The sequence below is a fragment of the Procambarus clarkii genome, chromosome 50, assembly GCF_040958095.1.
Source record: "Procambarus clarkii isolate CNS0578487 chromosome 50, FALCON_Pclarkii_2.0, whole genome shotgun sequence".
Lineage (NCBI taxonomy): Eukaryota > Metazoa > Arthropoda > Malacostraca > Decapoda > Cambaridae > Procambarus > Procambarus clarkii.
The window spans coordinates 16,343,495-16,371,202 of record NC_091199.1 but is presented as its reverse complement, the minus strand read 5'-3'; the positions used below and the strand labels follow the sequence as shown (position 1 = coordinate 16,371,202).

The following is a 27,708-nucleotide window of genomic DNA, read 5'->3' as shown; positions in this document are numbered from 1 at the left end:
GCATGGCACCACATGAACAAAGACCCTCAACATCGAGGAATTTTCCATCACCGTCCCTGCCCGCCCCTACTGTTCCTAGACCTGCTTCAGCTCCTGGTCCACAGTTTCCTCGCCGTGGTGCTGCTATTGGCTCTAGAAAGACACCCGGTGTTTTTGTGTGGAGTGATGGGACAGATTTTGTTCCACAAAATCCTGTTTTTGATAATTCGGATGTTGGAATTACAGACATTTTCCTTGATAAAGGTGCAGATATGTGCAAAATGGACTATTTTACTGCATATTTTGATGAGCCGCTAATGGAACATTTTGTTCATGAGACGAACAAATATGCGACGAACAAATATTTGCAAATATGCAAATATTATAAAAATATAATAAACTTCTTGGACTTGGTTTTTCTTTTGTTACTTTCCCTGGCCCACGCTGTAGCATTGACCTCATTAGTTCCTTTGACAGGTTTGTCAATTCTAACTCTAGTACTCTTTCGGACCTGTCTGCCTTTAGAGGGGCCCTTATCCCCGTTCTTGACAGCTTATTTTCTAAAAATCACCACCTTCATCGTCGCTTCCAGCTTGCCCTTGCCTCCCTGAAATCTAACAACTCTATTCTTATCCTTCCTTCCGACATTGGCAATTCGGTGGTTGTCCTTGGCCGTGAGGACTACCTCCGAAAAGCAGATGGCTTGCTCTCTGACTCTCGCACTTATGCTCCTCTGACTTCTAACCCTTTGGATCACCTCAAAACTTCCTTTAACGACAAACTAAGACAGCTCTCTAGTCTTTGTCCTCCTGCCTTTGATCTCATTAAACGTTTCCGTATCATCTGCCCTTCTCTTCCTTATTTCTATGGTCTTCCTAAGACTCATAAACCTGGTGTTCCTCTTCGTCCTATCATTTCTTCATGGGGCTCTGCCAGCTATCCTCTTGCCTTCTGGCTCGCTAAAACTCTGATGCGTTACCTTGGCACTTATTCCCCTGCCCACCTTCGTCACTCTCAGGACTTCATAGAAAAACTGCACCTGCAGCCCTCCTGTAAGATGCTTAGTCTTGATGTCGACTCTCTGTTCACTAATGTTCCGCTCGATGACGTTCTCTCTTTAGACAGAAGGCGTCTGAGGGCCTTCTTCCTCTCCCGCTTCCCACTGACGTTTTCCTCGAGCTCATTAGACTCTGTGTTGACTCTAACTCTTTCTCTTTCAATGGTAAATATTACACTCAAACTTTCGATGTCGCTATGAGTTCCCCTCTCTCCCCTGTTCTTGCTAATTTCTACATGAAATACTTCGAAACTGATCTTCTTCCTTCTATTGATACTCGTTCAAGTTCAAGTATGTTTATTGAGACAAGAAAGAAATACATCTCAAAGGGTTAGAGTAGTTGATACTCGTCCCTCTCTCTGGCTTCGCTATGTTGATGACATTTTTACTTTATGACCTCATGATCTTAGTCTTTTCCAGCCTTTCCTCTCCTCTCTTAACCACCGTGCTGCGGCGAGTTTATTGTGAAATTCCCCCGGTGCGCATGAAATCAAGTGTTCCCCAAAATTCTTTTTTCTTCGTAAAATGATAAATTCCCTTCCCTGAACATGTCTATGTAAAAATAAATACCAAATTCCACTTACTTTGGCTGTGGGGACATGGACAAGGTGAGTTGGGACGTCATCAGGGCCTGGCCACCCATGCAAGAGCCGCCCAGACACGGTCGCGCGGGCCATTCAAGCATCGGATGTTGCCACAAATATATTTTCAATTATTTGTTCTATGTATTTCCAATGCAGTTTTATTTGTGTTTGTCGTATATGATGCATATTTGTGTCCTTTACAATATGTATACAGTAGAACGTTCATAATGTTCCATGGAACTGTGATAAATGTGTCAGTAATGTGTCCACAATAAATGTTTATTGTCGCTATATTACTTGTTAAAAATTCACTAAAATTACAATATGTAGTTTCACACACTATTTACACAGTAACACACTGTATTACACACTCAGTACTTCAGATGTGAGTAATAATCAATGAAATAGTCCATTGTGCACAGCGCGACTTCGCTCACATTGCACTAAGTACAGATAAATTTTCGCTTCTTGTTTCTTCATTCTGTGTGCTTGCAAATAACGCACTCACATACACCCTTGGCTTTAGTACTTATAGGTTGTATGTAGCCAAGCTTGTAAAGCACAAGGTTACCTTACCTTGAGGTTACCTTGAGGTGCTTCCGGGGCTTAGCGTCCCCGCGGCCCGGTCGTCGACCAGGCCTCCTGGTTGCCGGACTGATCAACCAGGCTGTTGGACGCGGCTGCTCGCAGCCTGACGTATGAGTCACAGCCTGGTTGATCAGGTATCCTTTGGAGGTGCTTATCCAGTTCTCTCTTGAACACTGTGAGGGGTCGGCCAGTTATGCCCCTTATGTGTAGTGGAAGCGTGTTGAACAGTCAAGGTAGTATTGAAAAGGATCAATTTGTAAGGTAGTCTTGAAATGATCGCTTTGTATGGTCCCACACAGAAAGAGATTCAGTTAGCCTCAAAGAGTGTCCGTCAGTCAGAAAGAGATTCAGCTAGCCTCAAAGAGTGTCCGTCAGTCAGGAAGAGATTCAGGTATTCTTGAAAATATCTTTGGAAAATCATGGAAGCCGCTAACACTGTTCATCTATGCTACTTGTATCAGATGCATCATCACTGAACGCAGAAAGCGAATTCATCTATGTATCATCTAAATAAATTGGAGATAGCATAGGATTGCAAGGGTGACGCTCAGAGTTACAACTGGATACGCTCGCTGTATCGTCCTCATAGGTGTTGTATCACTTGCATCCAATCTTTGTGTTAGGTCCTTATTGCGCCTAGCTTCACCAATATTATGACCCTTATGTTCTTCAAACAATAAGGTTTGAATTTCACCGACAAAGTGTTATCTTCCAACACCGCGACAGACAGGTGTTTGGGAGCCAGAGGTGCATGCGCCACCCATGGTTGTTCATTCAGTACTAACCCAGCCAGCAGCCCTTGGGCATTCTGGGAATTTTTCCAAGATGGCCGTCTCTCACTGGAGGTCCTAAGAGTCCATTTCGTACACAACCAACCTCGCTCACATTTAGAATGGGTACTGTGACGGTAATCTCTTTCAAGAGAGATTGAGCCTGCTCTTCCCTACATAAAGTTACGTTTATTCTACAAGTATAAGATGCTACATTCAAGATACATCCACCAGTAGCACAAAACATTTTGACCAGGAGGCAAAACGTATCCAAGAATCACCCCCAACTCCACACCGGCTCGTCATCAACCAGCCAACTACCCTTCCCAGCCTGCCTGCTCCTGATTGGTGACTCGCTGACTGCACACCTGCACACTGCACCTCAGCGCCATCTACCTGAGTCGATGTCTGAGCTTGAACCAGCCATCAACTTCAGAATATTCTTTGTGCTCTAACCAACAATCAACCAGGTATCAACCAGTTGACATCTCTCTTTGGCATACTAAGCTCTCTGGCTCTGTATACTAAGGGAGGTCTCAGCCATAGCCAATATTCTCAGCACCATTCCCCATTTACTATTTTGTCTTACATTATTACTATTTTATGTTACATTTGTGTTCTTGCATTTATCCTTGTTCTTTAATTGTACTGTTCATTGCCACGGGACTTGTCTTTATTTTTATTTATGTTTAAAGTATATTAAAGTTTCATTGTTCATACTTTGTGTTTTACGTGTTCCTCCCTCTCACTTACCACAGACAACAGGCAAGCAATCTATCTTTTTTTTTTTTTGTAAATGTGAGAGGCATTGACACCTGCCATTGGAGGACTGCTGAACATCTACACTCCAACACTTTCCTGTCACAGTACGAAAAAATCAAAAAGAGTTTTCTCGGTTGGCGCAGTTTCCCACTGACTGAAAATACTTCGCTGGCGCAGTTAACACTATCGCCCGCACCACGTGAGCACCGCAGACTTCGACGTCATGGCGCTAATGGTGCGGGCGAGCGTGCGGCGACGCCTAAATGTTTATACTCGTTTCAGTTTTCTCACGTTAATTCTCGTGCTACGTCGTTCCTTTTGGTATCATTGTGTTCGCAATTAAATTCCCTGCAGACGTATATGCATATAATGTCCAAAAGCCTGGCAAGACTCCCCGCAGCAAAGCCTAGAATTACCTGTGAACAAGCACCAATTTGCACACCACAACCTAATGTGTATACTCGTTCAGTTTGATAACATAAATTTTCATGTTACTTTGCTCGTTTTGGTATCAAATTGTTCGCAATATAAAGACGCGCATTTTAAAACTAGTCTAATAATAATAGAGCAATAACTGGAATTTTAACAAATATTTTAATTTTGGACACTCATCATCAAAATTATTTATATCTTTCCAGTGTTCTGACATCAATTTTCATGTTACATCGCTCGTTTTGGTATCAAATTGTTCACAATATAAAGGCACGCATTTTAAAACTTGTCCCATAATAATAGCACAATAAATAGAATTTTAACAAATATATGGAAATTTATCATTTATAATCTTTCAAGTATTCTGACATCAAGTTTCGTGTTACATCTTTCATTTTGGTATCAAATTGTGCGCATTCCAAAGGCGGTTATTGTGAAACAAACCCGAGGTCGATCAGATAAAAAAGGAATTTTATTCAAATATTTTTGTAGTGGACACGAGTCCTGTCCACGGCTGGGACTCAAGAGAAAAAAAATGGACGTGATTGGTGTCCAAAGCGAGCGATACTGTTAAGTGGTTTACAATCTGGCTCCTTGTATCCATTTCAAAGTTGAATTGGAATCTAATTCCCTCCTTCCTTTTCTTGATGTTCACGATCACAGCTCTGTGTCCGGGTTCTCTTTCTCTGTCTACCGCAAACCCATGCATAGTAGCATGTACATTCACTTCTTTTCCTACCATCCTCCTTCTGTTAAGAAAAGTGTCCTCGTCTCTCTCTCTCCCTCCGTGCTCTATGCATCAGCGACCCTCAGTTTCTTGATTCTGAAATTGCCTTTATCTACAAATCATTCTCTCGCCTTGGTTACCCTTTGCATTTCTTCAACTGTGCCTACTCTCAAGCTAAACGAAATTTCTTTCATCCTAAACCTGCTTCCAACACTAGTAACACTGTTCTATGCCTTCCCTTCATATCTGAACTCAAAACTTTTACTAATACCTTTCGTCCTCTTGACATAAAGCTCGCCTTTCGACAAACTACCACACTTTGTAGCAATCTAGTTCACACTGCTCCTCCTGCTTCTAATGCTGCTGGTGTCTACTCTATTTCCTGTTCGTCTTGTCCTCTCCAATACTTTGACGAAACTGGCCGTACACTTAATGACAGACTTATCTTGAGTTATCTTGAGGTTATCTTGAGATGATTTCGGGGCTTTAGTGTCCCCGCGGCCCGGTCCTCGACCAGGCCTCCACCCCCAGGAAGCAGCCCGTGACAGCTGACTAACTCCCAGGTACCTATTTACTGCTAGGTAACAGGGGCATTCAGGGTGAAAGAAACTTTGCCTATTTGTTTCTGCCTTGTGCGGGAATCGAACCCGCGCCACAGAATTACGAGTCCTGCGCGCTATCCACCAGGCTACGAGGCCCCTTAAAGAACACTAGAGAAGTGTTAAGTCTGCAGACAATAACAATGCTCTCTTCTATCATGTGAGGGATTCTAATCATCCTATTGATTGGTCTTCCTCCAAAATAATCTTTGCTGCCTCTACTCTACACAGACGCTGTCTTGTTGAATCGGCTCTTAATACACAATGTACCCAACATGAACTTGAGTCCTGGCTTTGTTGCTGTTGACGCTTCCCTTTCACAGTATATACTCAAGTGCTCTAATCTTTCTAACAAACGTGACCTAACATAAGCTTACCCTTCCATTTATCTTTCTTCCTCTTAAATTTTCTTTTTTCTTTTTCTTTTTTTCTGTTCATTGTTTTCTCTTACGTTCCCTTGTTATCCTCTTCTTATTCCTATTACTATCCTCTTCTCATTCGGTGGTTATAATAGGAGCTGCCTCGTATGGGCCAATGAGCCTTCTGCAGTTCTTATTTCTACTACTATCTCCTCTACTACAACTTAACATTCGTACCTTTTGCCTTGCTCCTCACCTCTCTTTGGCCTAATGATTGCCTTTATCACCACCCTTATCACAATCGACTTGAGAATGGTCCAGGACGGACCGAAATGTCGTCATCCCTTCACCTTCTAGTGTGTGGTCTGGTCAACATACTTCAGCCACGTTATTGTGACTCATCGCCTGCACATGGGTAAATATGTTAACTACAAATGTTAACGATTAACAGCTTAGCTGCCAAAGTTGAACGTTGATTGCGTCCAGCAGCTATGACCAGTTTAGTCTTGTCCGAGTCGGTTATCTCTGGCGACTCATGATTATACTGGCAGACTTACCATTTCCTTGCAGCTAACTCCATGCTGAAATATGAATCATATGTAATTTCCATTTATGAGTACATATTCCCACACATATGCATAAATTTAGTGCCAATAGAATATGATAATGACACGGGAGTTTTTTTAATTGCATGCTGTATAACGACAAGGCACCAGCATAAACATAAAAAAAATGGCCAAATTAGTATGAATGTGGTACTCAGCCTTGCCAGATGTGGTGTCCGTAATCTTATGGAAGCTGTCGAATCAATCTGAAGCTCGTTACTGTGCTCTATTTGGTCGATAATAAGGATCAGCTCCAGGACACTAGATTGTGATGGCGTCTATCTCTGCCAAGTCTCCTCTCTAGTAAGTGATGTGTGCTCCACCTAGCGCCAAATATTAAAAACTTGGGGAATTATTTGCTATACTGTACTTAATTCTAATTTCCGAATGGATGGAAACATTACTGACGTTAATTTATGTCATAATAAAGTGCTTTATGTAACGTCAGATTGTTAATTGCTATGCAAAACATTTAATCTATATGATGTTAGATGGATGAGAAATATTCATAGTGGAAATTCAGTTCATCGCTTTGTTTACTGGAACAGCTAATCGCAGCGGTATAAAATTATTTCCAATAAACGGCTTTATAATTTGCTAAATAAATATAAATCTATTACCAATTGATATTTCTTAATAAATAATACAAGGTTAGATTGAATGTAATTTGATTTATGAAAATACAGTGGAACCTCGAATAACGAATTTAATCCGTTCTGGCACCGAACTCGTTATGTGAAATGCTCGTCATTCAGAACGAATTTCCCCATTTAAAATAATGGAAATCAAATTAATCTGTTCTACCACTGAAAACATCAATATGATATTTTATGTTTTAAATAATGGCGTAGCCTACCTTACATACCTGAACAACCATTATGACATATTTCTTTCTTCAAATTTGTTCAATTTTCTGGGGGGGGGGAGCCCCTTCGACTCCCCGGAGCTTACTAGGCTGATATGCTAATGTCAGACTTTGGCATCAGTCATGTGTATGGAGTTCTGTGGGCCTACCGGCGACCACGAGCCAGAACCTGGCCCCCCCCCCCCCTCAAAGAGGCATGGGGAGCAATGGCCAATAGAAACCCCCGTGTGGTTGGAAGCATTCTATGTCAGCCATCGACCGGGTCAGGCACCCAGAAAGGTAAGCATCCCAAAACAAACCCCTATTCTGGTGAAATTATTGCTACCAAAAGCCGAACAAGTGGATAGAACTTCCCTAAAAGAAACGAGCAAACGATCAAGACATCACACATCGCCGCGCCACTAGCAGCACAGCTGGGGGAAGTGGGAGCCCCAGACCCATTACACCGGCTATCCACCCGTCAGTTCTAAGGCCGATGCTAAAGGCTGAGGTTGTGTGCTCTGGCTCCGGTGGTTGTTTCAGCACTGTACCTAGTGTGTGGTGATTGTCTTCTAGGTGGTGCATAAGCCAGGAGTGATTCTACAGTACTCGGGCTGCATGCGCCTAGGGTTCCCCATCGCTTTGTGTGAGTTCGAGGGTTGCTCTGTCCCCTTGTCTCAGGGTGACTTATTGTTTTGCCTTAGGTGCCCTGTAAGTACTGCCCTTGGGGCCACCTTCCACAAGTTCCTTGGGTTCTGCCCCTGCTTGGCTTTTATTGCTTGGTTTTCGGCCTCCCTTTGTGTGCTCGGGTGTTCTGTCTCCCTTGTTCGCCTTGGGGGCAGGGGGCAGTTTGCACTGGTAGGGGCGCAGGGTACTGCACAGCTTGTTTTCAACAATCATAGCGGCAGGCTCTGTTACACCTGGGTACGTTGTCCTCTTGCGGGGTTTTCTTTTTTTTGTCTGCCTTGGTTCTTGCCCCCTGTGTACTGAGTACTCTTCATTCTTACGGTGGTGCTCCCTGCTAGGTCCCCGTGAGTGTACACGTCCCGAGGGGAATTCAGTTCTTAGACTGTTGCTTGGTAGACTTGGGCGCCGGTTAGCAGTACCCTGCCTGGGATTACCTGGGCGTGAGTCCCTGTTGGTAAACGCTCAGGACCCTGGGAAACCCCTAGGGGGCACGTGGGTCTGATGAATGTGGCCCCGGAGTTCCCCATCGCTTTGTGTGAGTTCGAGGGTTGCTCTGTCCCCTTGTCTCAGGGTGACTTATTGTTTTTGCCTCTGTCTGCTGCCTGTGGGGTCGGTGGCACCTTCTGCCTTGGAGCCCCCTGCGAGTTTTGTTGCTTGTTTGTGGCTCGATTACCCTGTCTTATGCTGACTATGCGGGTGCAGGCAGTACGGGCGTTACAAGTTAAGTTTCAGTGGTGCAAAGTGCTAGGTCGTTTGCTCCCCGGGAGCCCCAGGGCCTCCCCGTTTTGGTTGTTGTGACGGGCTTGGGGGTGTTGGACGCTTTGGTTTTGTTCCTTCTGTGCCCCCTTGTCTTTCCCTGTTATGGTTGCCCCCCCCCCCCTTTCTCCCTGCATCCGGATCCTTACCATTTGTGGGTTGGGGGTCGGGGTGGGGCTTCTCTGGTCTTGAGACTCGGGCAGTCTCGGGGATTTTCCCCTTCCAGGGTAGCAACGGAGGCATTGGAGCCTGTTTCTCCAGCCGTGTTGTATGAATCTGCCAGTGGGCTCTCTTCCTTAGTATTTGTCCGGTTGCCCGGGCTTTTTCTTGTGAGGCTGGGGCTTTGGGGGAACGGCTCGGCCCTGGGCCCTGTCTTGCGAGTTCCTGGGGCTGGTGAGGGGCTGACGTTTGGACCCCTCCTGGTTTTTTTACCCTTTGGGGGGGGCTTGCAGTTATGAGGAGTGGTTTTTTCTCCCCCCCCATCTCCGTACATGTTTTTGGGAGTCGGCCCCTCCCTAGGATCAGTTCCTCGTCCCTTGGATCCGTCGGGTCCGTCCTGACTATGGTGGTACGTTTCTCCACCCTTCATCTTGGGACAAGCCTTCACAGTTATGTTCCCCTCTTCTGGGGGATCTGCATGACTTTTGGTCTCGGGTGCGACTTTGCCTTCCGTGCCTTCGTGCTTCACGTTTGCTTCTTTATGTTCTAGAAGGATCGGGAAGGTTTTGTTTCTTCCCATATTCTTGGAACGTCTGTCGTCTTCTGGTCCTTTCTGGGGCTTGCTGGTCCTTCTCCAAGCTTTTCTTTTTTCAGTCCTGTTTCGTTCTTTCGTGTTTGTCTCTTCTCTCCGTGCACTGTCCTGCGCTGCACAGGGTTGCCAGATTGGGCTCTTTGTTGCCTGGTTGGGCTCTTTGTAGCCTGGTTGTGGTCTTTGTAGCCCAAATGGGGAGCTGTGCTATTTCTTTTAGCTCCTTGCTCTTTTCGACTGCAGTTAGCGGCTGCCCTGTGTACTTTCATATGGGATTCGGTCGTTAACAACACTATTTTGTCTCTCTTTCTAGTCACATTCATGGTTTCTTTCTTCAGCTCGCGACTTCTGGCGGCCCACATCTGGCATCCCTGCTGCGCATGCGCCGTGGTTGTTTGTTTTGATATGGGCAGTGTGCACATGAGCTGGGGTTTTGAGTCCCTTTTCTTTCAGGTGCTTCACCTCTCGCTCTTCTCCATTCCCCAGTCCATGCCCGGTAGCTCCTGGGAGTGTTCTGGATTGCTGCTATAGGGCAGATGCGGGGTTTTCCTGTGTATGGGTGTGGGACTCTTCTGTTGCCTCTACCCTCTTCTCCTGCACGTGCGACTCTGCCTTCTTTCACTGGCAGGGCTCCCGGAATCTTTTCGGCTATGTTGTGTCGTTCGTGATATGTTCATGCCTACGCTCTGCAGGTGAGTTTATGCGGTCTGGATTCTCTTTGGCTAGGCTCTGGTTAGTGTTTTTTGGATACGAATGTACAAACATCGGAACATAGGTGACTGCAGCAGGCCTATTGGGCCATACGAGGCAGCTCCTATTTATACCTATTCAGTCCCACTCTTATGCATGTCCAGCCCATGATTGAGTCCAGATGGGGGCCCTACCTCCACCAGGTTACAAGGTACAGTGGTGGGGGTATATGTTATGGAGTAAGTGTTCCTGTCTAGATGTTCTGATGTGACATTTTACAGCAGTTTTCATGCTGTGGATGTGTGTTGGGGATTGGTTGGGGATTTTTGTTTGGCCCTTTCGTGCTTCTTCCTGGTGCCTTGTTTTATCTGGGTTCTTGGTTGCAAGGGGGGTCTTGGCCCCATTTTTCATGTTCTTATCTGGGTCTCTCTTTCCTTGCAGGTCTTGCAGTGCCTGGCTTAGACCTTCCATACACATTGGATTCTCTGTACGGTACTTACCTCGTTATACTTCCCTTGTTGTGTTGCTGGAGTTGGGCTCTGACTTTTGGTCCCACTTCCCACCTGTCATTCGCTCATGTGCAGATTCCTGGGCCTGCTGGGCTCTATCATATCTGCGCTTGAAGCTGTATGTGATGTCATCCTCTACCACATCGCTTCCTCATGCGTTCCGCTTGTCTACTACTCTGACACTGCATTCCCATGTCTCTTTAGTTCGTTTGGGCTCTCATTCCACCGGTGTCCCCTGGTGCGTGTGCCCCTGGGGTCCCGTAGTCGGTCTTTCTCTTCCTTATCGATTCCTTTGGGAATCTTCGATGTGGTGATCATATCCTCGTAGCTCGTACTCCTTGGTTCGGGTGCTGGTCTGTTGGCGTACCTTTGTGCGTTTTTTCCTTTTCGTCATGTGTTGGGATGTATCATATGCTTGTGTTGTTGGCGTGTCACACACCTGTGTTGTTGACGTGTCACACACCTGTGTTGTTGGCGTGGCTTGTTGGGACATGACCTGCGGCTCTGTGTGTTGTTGGTCGTGTCCCTTTCATTCTCGTTTTTCTCCTTGCCTTCTTCGTTCCTCATCTTCCTTCTACGCTTTTGTCCCTGGCCCTTGGTGCTGGGGCTTTTCTTCTGGTCTTGTGTTTTTCCATTTTCTCCTTTTATCCTACACATGTTTGTTTTTATCCTACACGAGACATATAACAGTTTTTCTGAATTGGCCAGTACAACAGAGACAAAAAGAGATTGATCAAGGAAGTATTCAAGAGCGAGGTCATCAAAGAGGACATCCTAGTAAAGAAGAGCAAACTGAGGTATGCAAGGAACTACAAAGAGGTATATGTTCAGAGGGATATGACCAGAGACGAGATAGTAAGGGCAGCAGATGCAAGGAAAAGGTGCAAGGAGAGGGAAGGGAGCCAGGGAACCTCAGCCTCCAACCCAGCAATCCCAGAGGGGAGTGGGGATCCCCAATCCAGGAACCCCAGGGGGGGAATGCAACACCCCAGCCCACCAGCCAATAAGGCCCCCCCCCTATCCCCCAGCACAAACTCTTCCTTGCCCCTGCACAATGCCCATCATGAAACCCAAATCCTCCCCTTCCCCTTACCCCAAGTATCCCCTGCTTTCCCAGCCCCTGGTCTTCTCCCTGCCCCAAGCAGGCTTGAGCAAGACCAAAGCCCTCTATCCCCCACTCCACCTCCCCCCAAACCCCTGTCAACTACACCGCAGGAGGGCGTGCCCTTTCCCCAAGCAATCCCTGTCCCCACACCCCCAGGACTTCTTCCTGCCCCAAGCAGGCCTGAGGAAGACCTAAGCCCTCCATCCCCCACTCCACCTCCCCCTGAACCCCTGGCAACTACCTCACAGGAGGATGAGCCTACCCAAGTAGCAATGACCATGGAACAACTTCCTACACTTGTGGGGAGTGAGGGTGAAATTGGATATAAGAAAGTGAGCTTCAAGGTAATGTACTCAAACATTGATGGGATTACCAATAAAGCAAGTGAACTGGCAGAAGGGGAGCAGGAAGAAAACCCTGATGTAATAGGACTAATGGAAACAAAATTGTCAGAAGTCATAACAGATGCTGTATTTCCAAAGGACTACTATATATTATGGAAAGAGAGGGAAGGGAGAGGAGGTGGAGGAGTGGCCCTGCTTATAAGGAAGGACTGTAGATTTGATGAGATGGAAATTCCGGGCTGTGACGGATTCAGAGATTACATAACAGGAACTATAACAATGGGTGGACCTAAGATAATAGTGGCAGTCATTTACAACCCTCCCCTAAATGACAGAAGACCTAGATAGGAGTTTGATAGGAACAACATGGCAACCATTAATATAATAGAGAGAGCAGCTTCAGTTGCCTGCAGGAATGGCTCAAGACTCTTAATCATAGGCAATTTCAACCATGGAAAGATAGACTGGGAGAATGGGGACCCACATGGAGGTGCAGATACGTGGAGAGCTAAACTCTTGGAAGTGGCAACAAGGAATTTTCTGAGCCAGCATGTCAAGGAACCCACAAGATTGAGAGGCAATGATGAACCAGCTAGACTCGACTTGATATTCACCCTGAATGAGTCAGAAATAAGGGAAGTCAAAGTTGAAGCCCCCATAGGAATGAGTGACCACAGTGTACTGACCTTTGAGTACTTGGTGGAGGTAGGGATAACCTATCCAAGGATGGGGTTGGAGGGAAAAAGACTGAATTACCGAAGAGGAAAATATGCCGAGATGAGGAACTTCCTCAGGGGAATACCATGGGAAACAGAACTTAGAGACAAGAATGTGCAGGTCATGATGGATTTTGTCACTCAGAAGTGCCAGGAAGCTGCAGACAGGTTTATCCCTGTCCAAAAGGAGAAAAACGAAAAACAGCAGAAAAACCCATGGTTCAACCAGGAATGCAAGGTAGCGAAACAAATGAGTAAAAGAACATGGAGAAACTACAGAAATAACAGAACACCAGAGAGCAGGGAGAGATACCAGAGGGCCAGAAATGAGTACCTCAGAGTGAGGAGGGAAGCAGAGAGACAGTTTGAAAAGGACATCGTGAGTAAAGTCAAGACCCAACCAAAGCTGCTCCACAGCCACATCAGGAGGAAAACAGCAGTGAAAGAACAAGTGATGAAGCTGCGAAAAGGGGCGAACAGATACACAGAGAATGACAAGGAGGTGTGTGAAGAACTCAACAAGAGATTCCAGGAGGTCTTCACAATAGAACAAGGAGAAGCCCCTGCACTAAATGAGGAGTCGGCAAACCAAGCAACCTTGGAGGAATTTGACCTCACCAGTGATGAGGTCAAAAGATGTCTGCAGGAGCTGGATGTGACAAAGGCTGTTGGGCCTGACAGAATCTCACCATGGATATTAAAGGAAGGTGCAGACGCACTAAGTGTGCCACTCTCTATGGTGTATAACAAGTCACTGGAAACACGAGACTTACCAGAAAGTTGGAAGACAGCTAACGTGGTTCCAATATACAAGAAGTGTGACAGGCAAGAGGCACTGAACTACAGGCCAGTTTCCTTAACTTGTATACCATGCAAGGTGATGGAGAAGATCGTGAGGAAAAGGCTCGTAGAGCATCTGGAGGGAAATAACTTTGTAACGCACCACCAACATGGGTTCAGGGATGGTAAATCGTGCCTCACAGGTTTAATAGAATTTTATGACCAGGCAACAAAATTTAGGCCAGAAAGAGAAGGGTGGGCCGACTGCATTTTCCTGGACTGCCAGAAAGCCTTTGACACAGTACCCCATAAAAGGCTGTTAAAAAAGTTGGAGCAACAGGCAGGAGTAAAAGGGAAGGTGTTCCAGTGGATAAGGGAGCACTTAAGCAACAGCAAACAGCGAATAATGGTGAGGGGGAAGACATAAGAGTGGTGAGATGTCACCAGCGGAGTCCCACAGGGCTCAGTACTTGGACCCATCCTGTTTCTAATATATGTAAACGATCTTCCGGAGGGTATAGACTCATTCCTCTCAATGTTTGCCGATGATGCAAAAATTATGAGAAGAATCAAGACGGATGAAGATAGACAGAGACTACAGGATGACCTGGATAAACTGGAGGAATGGTCTAGAAAATGGCTGCTAATGTTCAACTCGGGAAAATGTAAGGTGATGAAATTAGGCGAAGGGAGCAGGAGGCTGAACACAAGGTATCATCTGGGAGGTGAAATCCTGCAAGAATCAAATAGAGAGAAAGATCTGGGCGTTAATATCACACCGAACCTGTCCCCAGAGGCCCACATCAAAAGAATATCATCAGCGGCATATGCTACACTGGCCAACATAAGAACTGCCTTTAGAAACTTGTGTAAGGAATCTTTCAGAACCCTGTATACCACTTATGTAAGACCAATCCTGGAGTATGCAGCTCCAGCCTGGAGTCCATACCTAGTTAAACACAAGACAAAGCTAGAGAAGATTCAGCGGTATGCCACCAGGCTCGTCCCGGAACTGAGAGGAATGAGCTACAAGGAAAGACTAAAGGAGTTAAACCTCACATCCCTGGAAAACAGAAGAGTAAGGGGAGACATGATAACAACCTACAAAATTCTCAGGGGAATTGACAGGGTGGACAGAGACAAACTCTTCAACATTGGGTGGGACACGAACAAGGGGACACAGGTGGAAACTTAGTACCCAGATGAGCCACAGAGACGTTAGAAAGAATTTTTTCAGTGTCAGAGTAGTTAATAAATGGAATGCACTAGGAAGTGATGTGGTGGAGGCTGACTCCATACACAGTTTCAAATGTAAATATGATAGAGCCCAGTAGGCTCAGGAATCTGTACACCAGTTGATTGACAGTTGAGAGGTGGGACCAAAGAGCCAATGCTCAACCCCCCACAAGCACAATTAGGTGAGTACATGATTGTGTGTTTTGTTTGTGCCTTTTGGCTCACCTATTGCCAGGTTTTGGTTCCTGATTACCTGGCTTACCCAGTCTGTTGGTGTTTTCACATTCTCTCGGTTTCCCTTTTCTAGAATTGCGCTTCGGGACTGTCGTCTCCAATCTCCTGGCGGGCTTGTGGGAGTTGGTATGTTTTCTGTACGAAGGATGTTCCATCTCCTCCTTTGCCGGCTTGGGTTTCTGGCTTTACTGGCTCCGTGGTCGCACCCGAGATCTTCCCGCGGCTCCGCCTTTTCCTAGGCTCGATTGGCCCATGGGGGGCCGGTTCGGTTCTGCCTTGAGTCTCTCACCTTCTGTTGGTGGTTGGGTGGCTTCGTTGATGGTGTCCCACCTGCGTGTTTCTTCTTGGCGGCAGTGTGGGTCTTTTGGCGGTCCTCCCATTTCCTTCTGTCCCCTCTTCGGTAACTGCGTTTGTTGGCGTGGCCTTGTCCTTTTGTTGTGGAGGTTTGGGGCCGTCATCTTGCCCCATACTGTCACCTCGTATCGTGCGGTGCTGGCGGAGCCACGTCGGCTTGCTTTCGGTTTTTATATTACTTGTGCGCCGTTTCGCAAGCTGTCTCATGCATTGTTTCACCTCCGGCCTGCTCTTGCGCTGCCTGAGCCGTCCTGGTCATTGGACAGAGTACTCTTTTCTTTCTTCTCCTCGGTTTGTTGTGGCCCCTTCGGTTCAGGATTGTTCTCCAAGGCTCCTTTTCTGTTGGCATTAGCCTCTGGAGGTCGGGTTGAGGAGCTTCATGCTCTCCTCCGGCGCAGGGGTTTCTGCTCTTTCGCTCTTCGTGATAGTTTTGTTCGTCTGTAGCCGTTTTCTCCTTTTCTGGCAAAGATTGAGACTGCTGCTTTCCAGAAGGGTCCCTGGGCTGTTGATGCTTGGTTGGTTGGGCCGGGGGTGCATCATGTTTTGTGTACGTAGGCAACTCTTTGCCGTTACTTGCGCGCCTCAGCCTCCGTGTCTGGGGACGCGCTTTGGGTTGATCAGGTTTCCCTTTCTTCCCTGTTTGTGAGTGCAAGTCTCCCAGATCATCTGCAGAGTTCCTAAGGCTAGCCAACTTGCTGTCTATCCCCGTGCCCATGACACTCGTATGTTCACTGCACTTGCTGCCATCTTTGGCACCATGTCCTGGGCTGACATTTGGGCACGGGGCTTTTGACGGTCGAACAGGGTCCTGGCTGCTTGTTACCTCATGCACGTCCCTAGGCCGAGTCGGGCCTGTTGTTTTGGGTCGGCGGTTGCAGCCATTTGTTGCGGCTTTGAGTTATGGAGTGAGCAACGACGGCCTCCCGGGTAAGTCCCTACGTTCTTCCTCTGTGGGTAGTTAGCTCCGGGGAGCCGAAGGGGCTCCCCCCAGAAAACCAGCATTGAATGTAATGAAACACCATTTTTTGGGTGAGACCCGGAGGCTCCCCGGCATCCCCAGACATGAGGGGTCTGGGGCTCATCCTTTCCCCTCCTGGGGAGGGGGGAGCTGTGCAGACAGCGGCACTGCGTCATGTGACGTCATGATCGTTTGCTCGTTTATTTTAGGGGAGTTTTATCCACTTGTTCGGCTTTTGGTAGCAATAATTTCACCAGAATAGGGGTTTATTTTGGGATGCTTCCCATCTTTGGGTGCCTGACTCGGTCGATGGCAGACATAGAATGCTTCCAACCACATATAAGCCATTGCTCCCCCTCACCCCCCCCCCCCCCACCTCTGTGAGGGGGGTCAGGTTCTGGCTCGTAGTCCCCGATAGGCCCACAGAACTCCATACACATGACTGATGCCAAAGTATCACATGACATTAGCATATCAGCCTAGTAAGCTCCAGGGAGCCTCCGGGTCTCACCCAGAAATTGGCGTTGCATTACATTCAATGCTGTTTTTTTTTCATATTTTTTTATAGCAAAAGGTTCGTTTGGTGTTTGTCAGGTAGGCTGCTCCATGTTTCTTGAAAAAAAAAAAATAAAAAAACAGAACAAATAACAAAAAAATTTGTTTGGTGTTCGGCAGGTAGGCTGCTCCATGTTTCTTTAAAAAAAAAAAGTTGAAACAATTTGAAAAACAGACAAATGCCATAAAGGTTAGTTCAGTGTTTGTTGGGTAGGCTGTCCATTATGACAATCTATCTTTGTTTCAAATGTGTTCCATTTGTTTTGTATTTTTCATTTATTTCTCAATAATGGAGCTGCCTACTTTACAAACACTGAACGAACCTATGTGGCATTTGTTCGTTTGTCAAATTGTTTCAATTTTTTTTTTTTTTTTTTTTTTTTTTTTTTTTTAGAAACATGGAGCAGCCTTCCTGCCGAACACCGAATGAACCTTTTTGACAGTTGTTCTGTTTTTTCGAAATTTTTCATGTTTTTTTTTTTAAGAAACATGGAGCAGCCTACCTGACAAACACCGAACAAACTTTTTTTTTTTTTTAGTATTTTTTTTTTTTTTTTTACAAAAAAAGCCAATGCTTTGCAACATCACATCAGTCACCCCTTTACATCCCAGCATCATTAGCATCTTTAAAAAAAAAAAATTATTTGCATCGTCGGAGGCACCCGAGAATGTGGGAGCAGCAGCCCCAGACCTCACCATGTGGTGTTGACGCTATTCAAACGATTGGTCGCCTAACAAGACAAATTGTCGGCGATTGGGGCGTTCGTTACCCAAAATGGTCGCCATTTGAGGCGGTCATCACTCGAGGTTCTACTATATAATTTATTCTCGAGGGAACTGGGGGATTGACTCAATACTGGGCCCCCCCAATATTAGTAAGAATTTACTATATATGGCTACTTATTAGTAATATTAGTAAATATGAATTCCTAGTATAATAAGTTATATTATTGCACTAAGGGTTAGTATTTGGGGGTTGGAAATTTCCAACACCCCCCTCCTAAGAGGGAGGAAGAGCTGGGCAGACAAGCGGCTAGGTGGCATTGGATGACGTTTTTGTTGTTTGCTTGTTTTTTTCCTTTGGGGAGTTCTGTTTATCTGTTTGGTCTTCATGTTTTTAACAATTTCCTACCAATTGGGGTTTGTTTTGAGATGCCTACCTTTCTGGGTGCCAAACGTCAGTTGATGGCAGATATGGGGTAATCCCCAAATACAAGGTGTTTTTTCTTGGGCCATTGCTCCCTGTGCTCCTCTAAGAGGGCCAGGTTCTGGCTCGTGGTACCTGGTAGGCAGAACTCCATTGACTGACGCCCCAGATGAATATAGCATATATAAGTAAGATAGCTCAAGGGGGCCTCCGGGGCTCACCCAGAAAATGGTGTTTCATTACATTCAACGCTGGTTTTTTGTTGACCTCTGACTGGGAGATAGAGAAATTTGGGGTAAATACCTCAAAATCTCTATCTCTTTTAAAGGTCTGATGTTGGTGTAGTGGACTAAGGCATACTAGTTATGGCAGCTACTGGAAGGTAGTTGTGCTTTCTGAGATCGAGGCCCACTGGTGAGTGTTGTCTAAAGTTTGTTAAACTTCACTTGTGGTTTAAGCAAGTCAGTGCATAGATACTTATATATAACGTGCATATATATAGTGTAATAACATCAAAAGAAGTGTTAGGAGAAGATATTTTGGTGAGGGAGGTGGCATCATCTTCCTGACTTGTCATGCTGTGTAAGGGTGGCCACTATGCTCTTTTTGCACTTTGCCAGCTTAGATGAACAGTTATGGTGAACAAAATATGTAGATAATTATATATAACGTCTGTATGTAGTGAATAAAAGCAAAAACAGTATGGTGGGAGAATGTAGGCAACTGAGGAGTTTTTGAGGGAGGGAGTGGTGATGTGGTGGCAAAAAGCAACGAGTGGTCCTCGTTGCTTTTTGGCTCACAATATCAACTTAGTGGTTCGTTATGGTGAACAAAACATGCAGATACTTATATATAACCTGTGTATATAGTTTAATAACTGCAAAAGTATTTGTTTATTGTTTTATGAACACAATAATTGAATCAATAATATGCACACCATAATTTTGAGTACAGCGATGATTCACACATTTTATTATATAAATATATCACACTACACACTATTGAATAATATTACTGCAAAAAACAAAGAAAAAATCAATCGGCGACATTGAAATAATTAGGTAATTATATCTTTGTGGCAACTCCTGCCTGACAGCTGGGACGAAGCAGAACTTCCCCGATGCTTGCTGAGTCAGCGCGTCTTTTTGCTAGACTTCCCTGCCCTATTGCGGCCAAAATATGCCAGTTACAATTTTTTTGTTATTTTTCCCGTGATCAGGGAACGCAAATTAACGGGTTTATAAGTTTTTTTATGCGCTTGTGGGTGACAAAGGCCAAATAGCCCTTAGCAGCTTGCGGGGAAGGGGGGGGGGAGGGGTTAAGGCCCTGTAGGCTAGGCTTCAGAATTGTAGCCTAGCAACAATTCTGAAAACTGATGAAATGAGAGGAAAGACAAAACCTAGTCCAAGGACCAAGCTGGCCCAGGAGGAGCATGAACAAGCCAGAGGTGAAATAATGCCAGGAACAACTTGTGACATGGAGCTGACAATACGTTGACACTAAACAGCCAGAGCTGTATTAATGTTTTAAAGTCACTGGCAAATAAAGCTTGTAAATCTAAACCTAATTCTTAGATTATACAGTATATAATTATAATGATTACATGATATAATTATAATGAGGAAAATTATCATGGTTTTTGCATCATGAATTAGCCTTATACAGTACAACATGTTTAACTTTGATGTTGCATTTTAAATTGTGTTGTGGAGAATATTTGTGTTCAAGTAGTCCCCCAAAGAATTTCCTGCATCAGCTTTTTATATTGCACTTATTCTTATTGTTTGTAAAGGAATGAAGCCAGTATTTAGTTAATTCTCATAAATCTTTTTTTTTTTTATTTTTCAGTCATGAATGAAAGTCTACTCTTGACATCCACCGGGCTACTTGTGTAAGGTACAATTATTGGGCTTCTCGTCTTCTTGGGAACAAATGAGATATGAAATTGTATTGAAGTCTCTATAAAAAGTCACCAAAATCTTACATTCTAATGCTATATTAAAGTTCATACAGAAAAGCTGCATTGGTGGTCAGTGTATTAAGTTTTTAGATAATTTAGCAAATTATTACATGAGAGCTGTCACAGAGCAGAAGCCATGTCTGTAATCAGTGATTCTGAAAGTCCTCCCTCTAAAATCACATCTAGTAAGACATCTTTAAGTTCATACAGGAAAAAACCTCACCGTTGTACAGAATGTTTCAAAGACTTTAAAGTAAAATCAGCTCTAGTTCAACATATGAGAGTCCATACTGGAGAGAAACCATATTTGTGTTCAGTGTGTCCAAAAACCTTTTCAATCAGATCATCTCTAGTAAAGCACTTGAGAGTTCATACAGGCGAGAAACCGTATCAGTGTTCAGAGTGTCTAAAAGTTTTTGCAGTCAATTCTGCTCTAGTACAACATATGAGAGTTCATACAGGAGAGAAACCATTTCAATGTACAGTGTGTCTGAGATGCTACTCTGGCAAGTCATCTCTAGTAAAACATATGCGAATTCATACGGGAGAGAAACCATTTCAGTGTTCGGTGTGTCTAAAAGAGTTTAAAGTAAATTCATCTCTAGTGAAACATATGAGAGTTCATACAGGAGAGAAACCATATCGGTGTACAGAGTGTTTTAAAGACTTCTCTGAAAAGTCATCTCTTGTGAAACACAATAGAATTCATACAGGTGAAAAGCCATATCAGTGTTCGGAGTGTCAAAGAAACTTTGCAATAAAATCAAACCTTGTAAAACATATGAAAGTTCATGATGAAGACAAACCAAATCAGTGTACAGTATGTCTAAAAGACTTTGACACACAATCTGCACTTGCAACACACATGAGAGGTCATGCAGGAAAACAGCCGCTTCAGTGTTCAGTGTGTTTTAAAGATTTTTCACAAAATTCTGCTCTAATACAGCATATGAGAGTTCATACAGGAGAGAAACCATACCGTTGTTCAGAGTGTCAAAAAGATTTCTCCGTAAAATCAAATCTTGTTAAACACATGAGACTTCATACAGGAAAGAGACCATTTCAGTGCTCCTTATGTCCTAAAAATTTTAACCAAAAATCTCAACTAGTGCAACATTTGAAAATTCACACAACTGATAACAAATATAAATGTTCAATGTGTCACCAAACCTTTTTGCAAAAATCAGCTCTTGAAATGCATCTGAAAGTTCATACTGAGGACAGACAGTATCAGTGTACAGAGTGTCTTACATACTTCTCAGAAAAAACATCACTTATAATGCACATGAGAACTCATTCGGAGGATAGACCACATCAGTGTTCAGAGTGTCTTGAAGACTTCGGAGATAACTCATTGTTAGATATACATATGAGAGTTCATAAAAGGAATAAACAACTTCAATGTTTGGAGTGTGTTGAAGGCTTCATAGATGAATCATCTTTAGTTAACCACATGAAATCTCATTCAGAGGTTAAACCACATCAATGTACAGTGTGTCTTGAAATCTTCATGGACGAGTCGTCTCTAATTGAACACATGCGAGCTCATACTGGATATAAACCACATCAGTGTTCAGTGTGTCTTGAAGACTTCATGTTTGAATCATCTCTAGTTAAACATATGCGAAGTCATAAAAATGATAAACCACGTCAGTGTTCAGAATGTCTTGAAGACTTTATGGATGAATCATCTCTACTTAAACATATGAAAACTCATTCAGGGGATAAACCTCATCTGTGTTCAGAATGTCTTGAAGAATTCTTAGATGAATCATCACTAGTTAAACATATGAATATTCATACTGAGGTTAAACCACATCAATGTACCATGTGTCTTGAAATCTTCATGGAAGAGTCATCTCTAATTGAACACATGCGAGCTCATACCGGACATAAACCACATCAGTGTTCAGTGTGTCTTGAAGACTTCATATTTGAATCATCTCTAGTTAAACATATGCGAAATCATAAAAATGATAATCCACATCAGTGTTCAGAATGTCTTGAAGAATTTACTGATAAATCATGTCTAGTTAAACATATGAGAGTTCATGCAGGTGATAAACCACATGAGAGCTCAGAGATTTGTGAAGATGTCACAGATCAACAAACTGTAGTAAAACATATGAAAACTCATTCAGTGAATACTATACATCAGTGTGTAGAGTGTCATCAAGATTTTGAGGATGAATCATCTCTAGCAAATCACATTAGAGGTCATACTGGAGAGAAGCCTTATCACTGTACAGTATGTCTAAAATCATTTACAGAAAATTCTTGCCTATTGAAGCACATGAAAGTTCATGATGAGAAAAACATTGTTGAATGCACCTGAAAACATTTTATCAAATTTCAGTGAAATTATGGGTATTCTCTTTATTCTAGCATTTGTGGTCAGATGCAACTCATTCTGTATGCATGCATTGGCTAAGAGAAAAAAACCTTCCATATATATAGCTTATGATTGACCAAGTTGTTCTTTAGTTTGTCAGACAATAACTTATCCAAATTGAGTAATTGTGTTATTATGCGTTTTCTCTATCCATCGTTTCTCAAACTTGGCTCAGCGGAACCCCTAGGTAACTAAGGGTTCTGCAAGAGGTAGTGATAAATATGCTAATTCTAATCATATGTAAATGTATTTTTGTGTTTAATTTTTCTCATTTAACCAGCATCAAAGTCAAAAGCAGATATCATCTCCTTTCAGTTGACAATGAAATCCATGTGTGTTTATCTAATCTATGACCTGGAATTATTTCAAGTGTATGCCACAGGGGGCAATATTGCATTCCTGTTGAGACCAAGTGCTCTATCTTAACAGCTCAAATTATGTTGATTGAAATTTTAATTGTCATTCATGTCAACATTTTTCATGCATTTTATTTTATTTTGTACTCTTGCAAATTTCATCTAATGGTTTATAGTTCTCATCTGTCTGGGGAATTGCTGTTCGAAGGCTTGCTACTTGTAAAAATTCTTTTATGATTAAGTACAAGAAATGTTTGTTAAATTATTTACTAAAATAGGTGTAAATGTTAAATGCCAGATTGCTGTGCTTAGCATAGTTGAATGACACAAGTATTTAGTGTGTGGTGCACTCTGCTCTACACCTCTCACATTCTTCTCCACAAAGTGCACGATTCTCCCCTGGTCCAGTCTACACCTCCCCAGGCCCCAGGAATCCAAGGTAGGTTTATGTGGCAATGTGGTGAAAGCTTTTAATTAAGGATGGAAAGCTTGATGTGACATGTCTGTGTAAAACAAAGCTGAAAGAAATTTAAAGGTTAGAATGACATTAAGTAAATGTATGAGTGAAAGTAGAAAAGAAGAGAGAGTAAGACAGATTTAAGTCTGGAAATAAATTAAGTATAGTATGGGACAATGACTGACTTAGTGTCACAGTTCAAAGTGCCTGCATGTAATGACAGAAGAGAGAGAGAGAGAGAGAAATTAAAGTGCTGTGTATAGTAGTGTAAAGAATGAGATGAGTATAATCTCACCAGTAAAAAATGAGAGCCAAGAACATCTGGTATACAGAAATTATTATAGTTGGTATGATGGAATAGTACAACCCATCCCCCTCTTCAGGTACTACTTAAAGTAACAGTGAGGATTATCGTACATATATTAACATACAAGGCAATTAGAAAGTAAAAATCAGTACTATTGAATTTGGACAAACTGCAAAAATTTTCATACTGAGGTTGCAAGGAAAACTTAACCTAATCCTTCTAGGCCTAATGCATGTTTTCTGAGGCCTAATATAGTACATATGCTGTATATGCTATAATAGGCCTAATAATATTTAAGTTTGTTTTCTGGGGGAGCCCCTTCGGCTCCCCGGAGCTATCCAGGCTGATATCTAACTATTAGCTTTCTGGCACCAGTCAAAGTGCTTGGAGTTCTTGCCTACGAAGACCACAAGCCAGAACCTGGCCCCTCTCAGAGAGGCGCGAGGAGCAATGGCCTATAGAAACCCCGTGTGGTTAGGAGCATTCTATGTCTGTCATCGACCGGGTCTGGCACCCAGAAAGGTGGGCACCCCAAAACAAACCCCTATTCTAGTGAAAATATTGTTACCGAAAGCCAAACGAGTGGACAGAACTCCCCAACGAAAATTAGCAAACGACCATGATATCAAGTTGCCGCGCCGCTGTCTGCACAATACCCCTCCCTTCCCGGGAGGGGGAAGGGGGAGTCCCAGACCCTCGCGTTAGCGATCAAACCGGCAGTTCTTGGCTGATGTGATACTGGCTGATCGGGTACCTCTGGCTCTAGTTTCTGTTTTCAGTTCTGTGACTTGTGGTGTGGGCTTTCTCTACAGGTGGTGTGAGAGCCAGGAGTAATATTCCACGGTACTCGGGCTGCATGCACCTAGGGGTTTTCTTCTCTAGGAGTCTGGTAAGTACTGCCCTTGGGGCTTGGGGCCTCCTTCCACAAGTCACCTTGGGCCTACCTCTGCTGTGTCTTTTACTGCTCGGTACTTGGCTGCCCTTGGAGTCAGCTGGGGTTTTTGTTGCCCTTGTTTGCCTCTGGGTAGGAGGTAGTTTTTGTCACTGGTAGGGGGTGCAGGCTACTGCACAGCTAGTTTTCACCTAATGTAGCGGCCGGCTCTGTTCTGCCTGGGTACGTTGTCCTCTTGCAGGGTTTATCTTTTGTTTTTGTTTCCCCTGCTTGGCAGGAAGGTCTGCCTTTGGTTGGTTGCCCTCTATCTATACTTGGGGGTCTTTTGCTAGACATCTCAATGTTTATGGTGGTACCCCCCTCCCTGCTTGGCCCCTATGAGTGGACATGTCCCGGGGGTTCAGCTTTAGAAGATTGCTTGGTAGTTTTGGGCACCGGTTTGCAGTACCCTCTCGATCCCAGCCACCGGCGAGAAACAATGGGCACAGTTTCTTTCACCCTATGCCCCTGTTACCTAGCAGTAAATAAGGTACCTGGGTGTTAGTCAGCTGTCACGGGCTGCTTCCTGGGGGTGGAGGTCTGGTCGAGGACCGGGCCGCGGGGACACTTAAAAAGCCCCGAAATCATCTCAAGATAACCTCAAGATAACCCTGCCTGGGCTTTCCTTAGCGTGACACTAAGGCCCTGGGAAACCCCACGGGGACTTCATGGTCGGCTGGATGCGACCCTTGAGTCCTCTCTCGTTTCGTGCGAGGTTGATGGTTGCTCTGTCCCCTAATGCAGGCGATGAGTCACAATAACATGGCTAAAGTATGTTGACCAGACCACACACTAGAAGGTGAAGGGACGACGACGTTTCGGTCCGTCCTGGACCATTCTCAAGTTGATTGTGACAATCGACTTGAGAATGGTCCAGGACGGACCGAAACGTCGTCGTCCCTTCACCTTCTAGTGTGTGGTCTGGTCAACTCTGTCCCCTTGTCTCGGGATGACAATCACAGGTGCCTCCCCCATGCTGCCTGTCGGGTCGGTGATTCGTTTGACCCGGAGTTGTGCGACTTTTGTTCCTTGTACGTGCTCCAGGTTACCCAAGCAACTGTACATGATATGAGGATGCAGGCGGCAGAGGCGTTGCATGCCTGATTTAGGTTGCTGCAACGCGATGGATTCATTGCTTCCCCGGATGCCCTGAGGCTGCCCCATTTTGGTTATAGGAACCCCGGACATGGGAAGTGTCTCCTGGTATTCTTGGCGCCCTTTCCCGACTGTGAGGCCATCGGGGTCGACGCCTTCAGGCAGGACTGGGCGAGGTGGGGTTACCTGTACCTCTTTTCCTCAGTTCAGCTGTTGCTCCCAGTCCTAGCTCGCTTGGAGACTTACCAAGGGAGAGTTGTCCCTCTGGCGCCTTGGTGGCCGGCCCAGCTTTGGTTTCAGGCACTGCTTGCTCGGTGTCCGAACCTGAGGGTCTTCCCGTTGCTCCACCTTTTTCAGCAGATCGGTCCAGCCCGGTACGAACCTGATTCATTCTTCTCTTTGAGTCTTCGCATCTGGAGTTTCTGACTTAAGTCGATCATAACTTGTATGGGGCACAGGTGGCTTCTTTATTGGTCTCCCACCTGTGTGCTTCGTATATGCGGCAGTATGAAGTTTCCTGGTGGTTCTTCCAGTTTTTCCTATCACTGTGTAGGTGTCGTTTGGTCTCTGATAGGGTTGTTTTGTCCTTTTGTGGTTGTTCCAGGACCGTCATCTTTTGCCGAATACTGTCTTCTCGTATCATGTAGCGCTGGCGCAGCCGCTTCAGCTTGCATTTGGTGTTGATGTTACTTCTGCCTCATTCCACAAGCTGTCTCATGCTTTGTTTCACCTATGGCCTGTTTATACACCCCCTGAGCCGTCCTGGTCTTTGAACCAAGTGCTCTCTTTTCTCCCTTCTCGGTTTGTTGTGGCCCCTTCGGTCCAGGATTGTTTTTCCAAGACTCTTTTTCCTGTTGGCATTGGCCTTGGGGGGGTTGGGTCGGGGAGCTTCATGCTCTCCTCCAGCACAGGGGCTTCTGCTCCTTCGGTCCTGGTGGTAGATTTGTCTGATTACAGCCGTCTCCTTCTTTTCTGGCAAAGAATGACTGCTACTTTCCGGTAGGTCCTTGGGTTGTTGATGCTTGGTTGGTCAGGCCGGGGGTGCATCATGAGCTGTGTCCGGTTATGACTCTCTGCCGTTATTTGCACACCACGGCTTTGGTGGCTAGGGATGCGCTTTGGGTTGACGGGAATTTCCCTCCTTCCCTGTTCCCGGGCTCGGGTCTCTCAGGTCGTCTGTAGGGTTATTAAGTCTAGCCAGCCTGCGGTTTATCCCTGTGCCCACGACGTTCATAAGTTTGCTGCTTTGGCTGCCGTCTTTGGCAACATGTCCTGGGTTGACATTCGGGCACGGGGTCTTTGGAGGTCGAACAGGGTTTTGGCCGCACGCTACCTTGTCAGTGTCTCTGGACCTGGTAAGGCATGTGTTGCATTGGTCGGCGGTTGCAGCTAGTTACTTGCTTGATACCTGCTTCATGGATTTCTGGGAGTTCTACTCTCCAAGCCCTGCCCAAGTCCAGGCTTGTCTTATGAGAGCTTGGTCCACCAGGCTGTTGCTTGAAGCGACTCGCAGGCCCACATACCCACCACAGCTTGATTGGTCCAGCACTTTTCTGGGGGGAGCCCCTGCGGCTTCCCGGACCTATCCATGGCTGATATGGATACCCCTAACTATTTTGCATCAGTCGATGTGGCTGGAGTTCTAGGCCTACCAGGGACCACGAGCCAGAACCTGGCCCCCCTCACAGAGGCACAAGGAGCAATGGCCCAAACAAATGCACATGTGATTTGGAGCATTCTATATCTGCCATCGACTGGGAAAGGCACCCAGAAAGGTAAGTTCCACAAAACAAACCCCTATTCTGGCTAACAACGAAAATCGCCAAACAAGTGGACAGAACTCCCCCCCCCCCCCCCCCCCCAAAAAAAAATGGGCAAACTAGCATGACATCACACGAGTCGCGCCGCATGTCTGCGCAGCTCTCCCCTCCCCGGAAGGGGGAGCCCCAGACCCCCGCGCCGGCAATCCCCACAACAGTTCCTCTTCTGATGGGATCGTGCACAGTTATGTAGCTCCAGCTCCAGTCTTCTCTTAGTGCTGTTCATTGTTTTCAACGGAGGGTTCGGGTTTGCCCGTGGATCAAC

The 27,708-nt window shown here is 45.1% G+C and overlaps 1 protein-coding gene across 3 annotated transcripts in view; it reads left to right on the top strand.

Annotated features, from left to right (window-relative positions):
* Nucleotides 1-23,512, top strand: part of LOC123772627 (zinc finger protein Xfin) — an 84,524-nt gene extending 61,012 nt beyond the window's left edge. For all 3 annotated transcript variants that reach the window (XM_045765875.2, XM_069303614.1, XM_045765874.2), the window contains one exon: nucleotides 19,974-23,512. In XM_045765875.2, the coding sequence (XP_045621831.2) occupies nucleotides 20,222-22,420 (2,199 nt within the window). In that variant the 5' untranslated portion in view covers nucleotides 19,974-20,221 and the 3' untranslated portion in view covers nucleotides 22,421-23,512. The remainder of the gene's footprint in view (nucleotides 1-19,973) is intronic.
* Nucleotides 23,513-27,708: the final 4,196 nt, after the last annotated feature.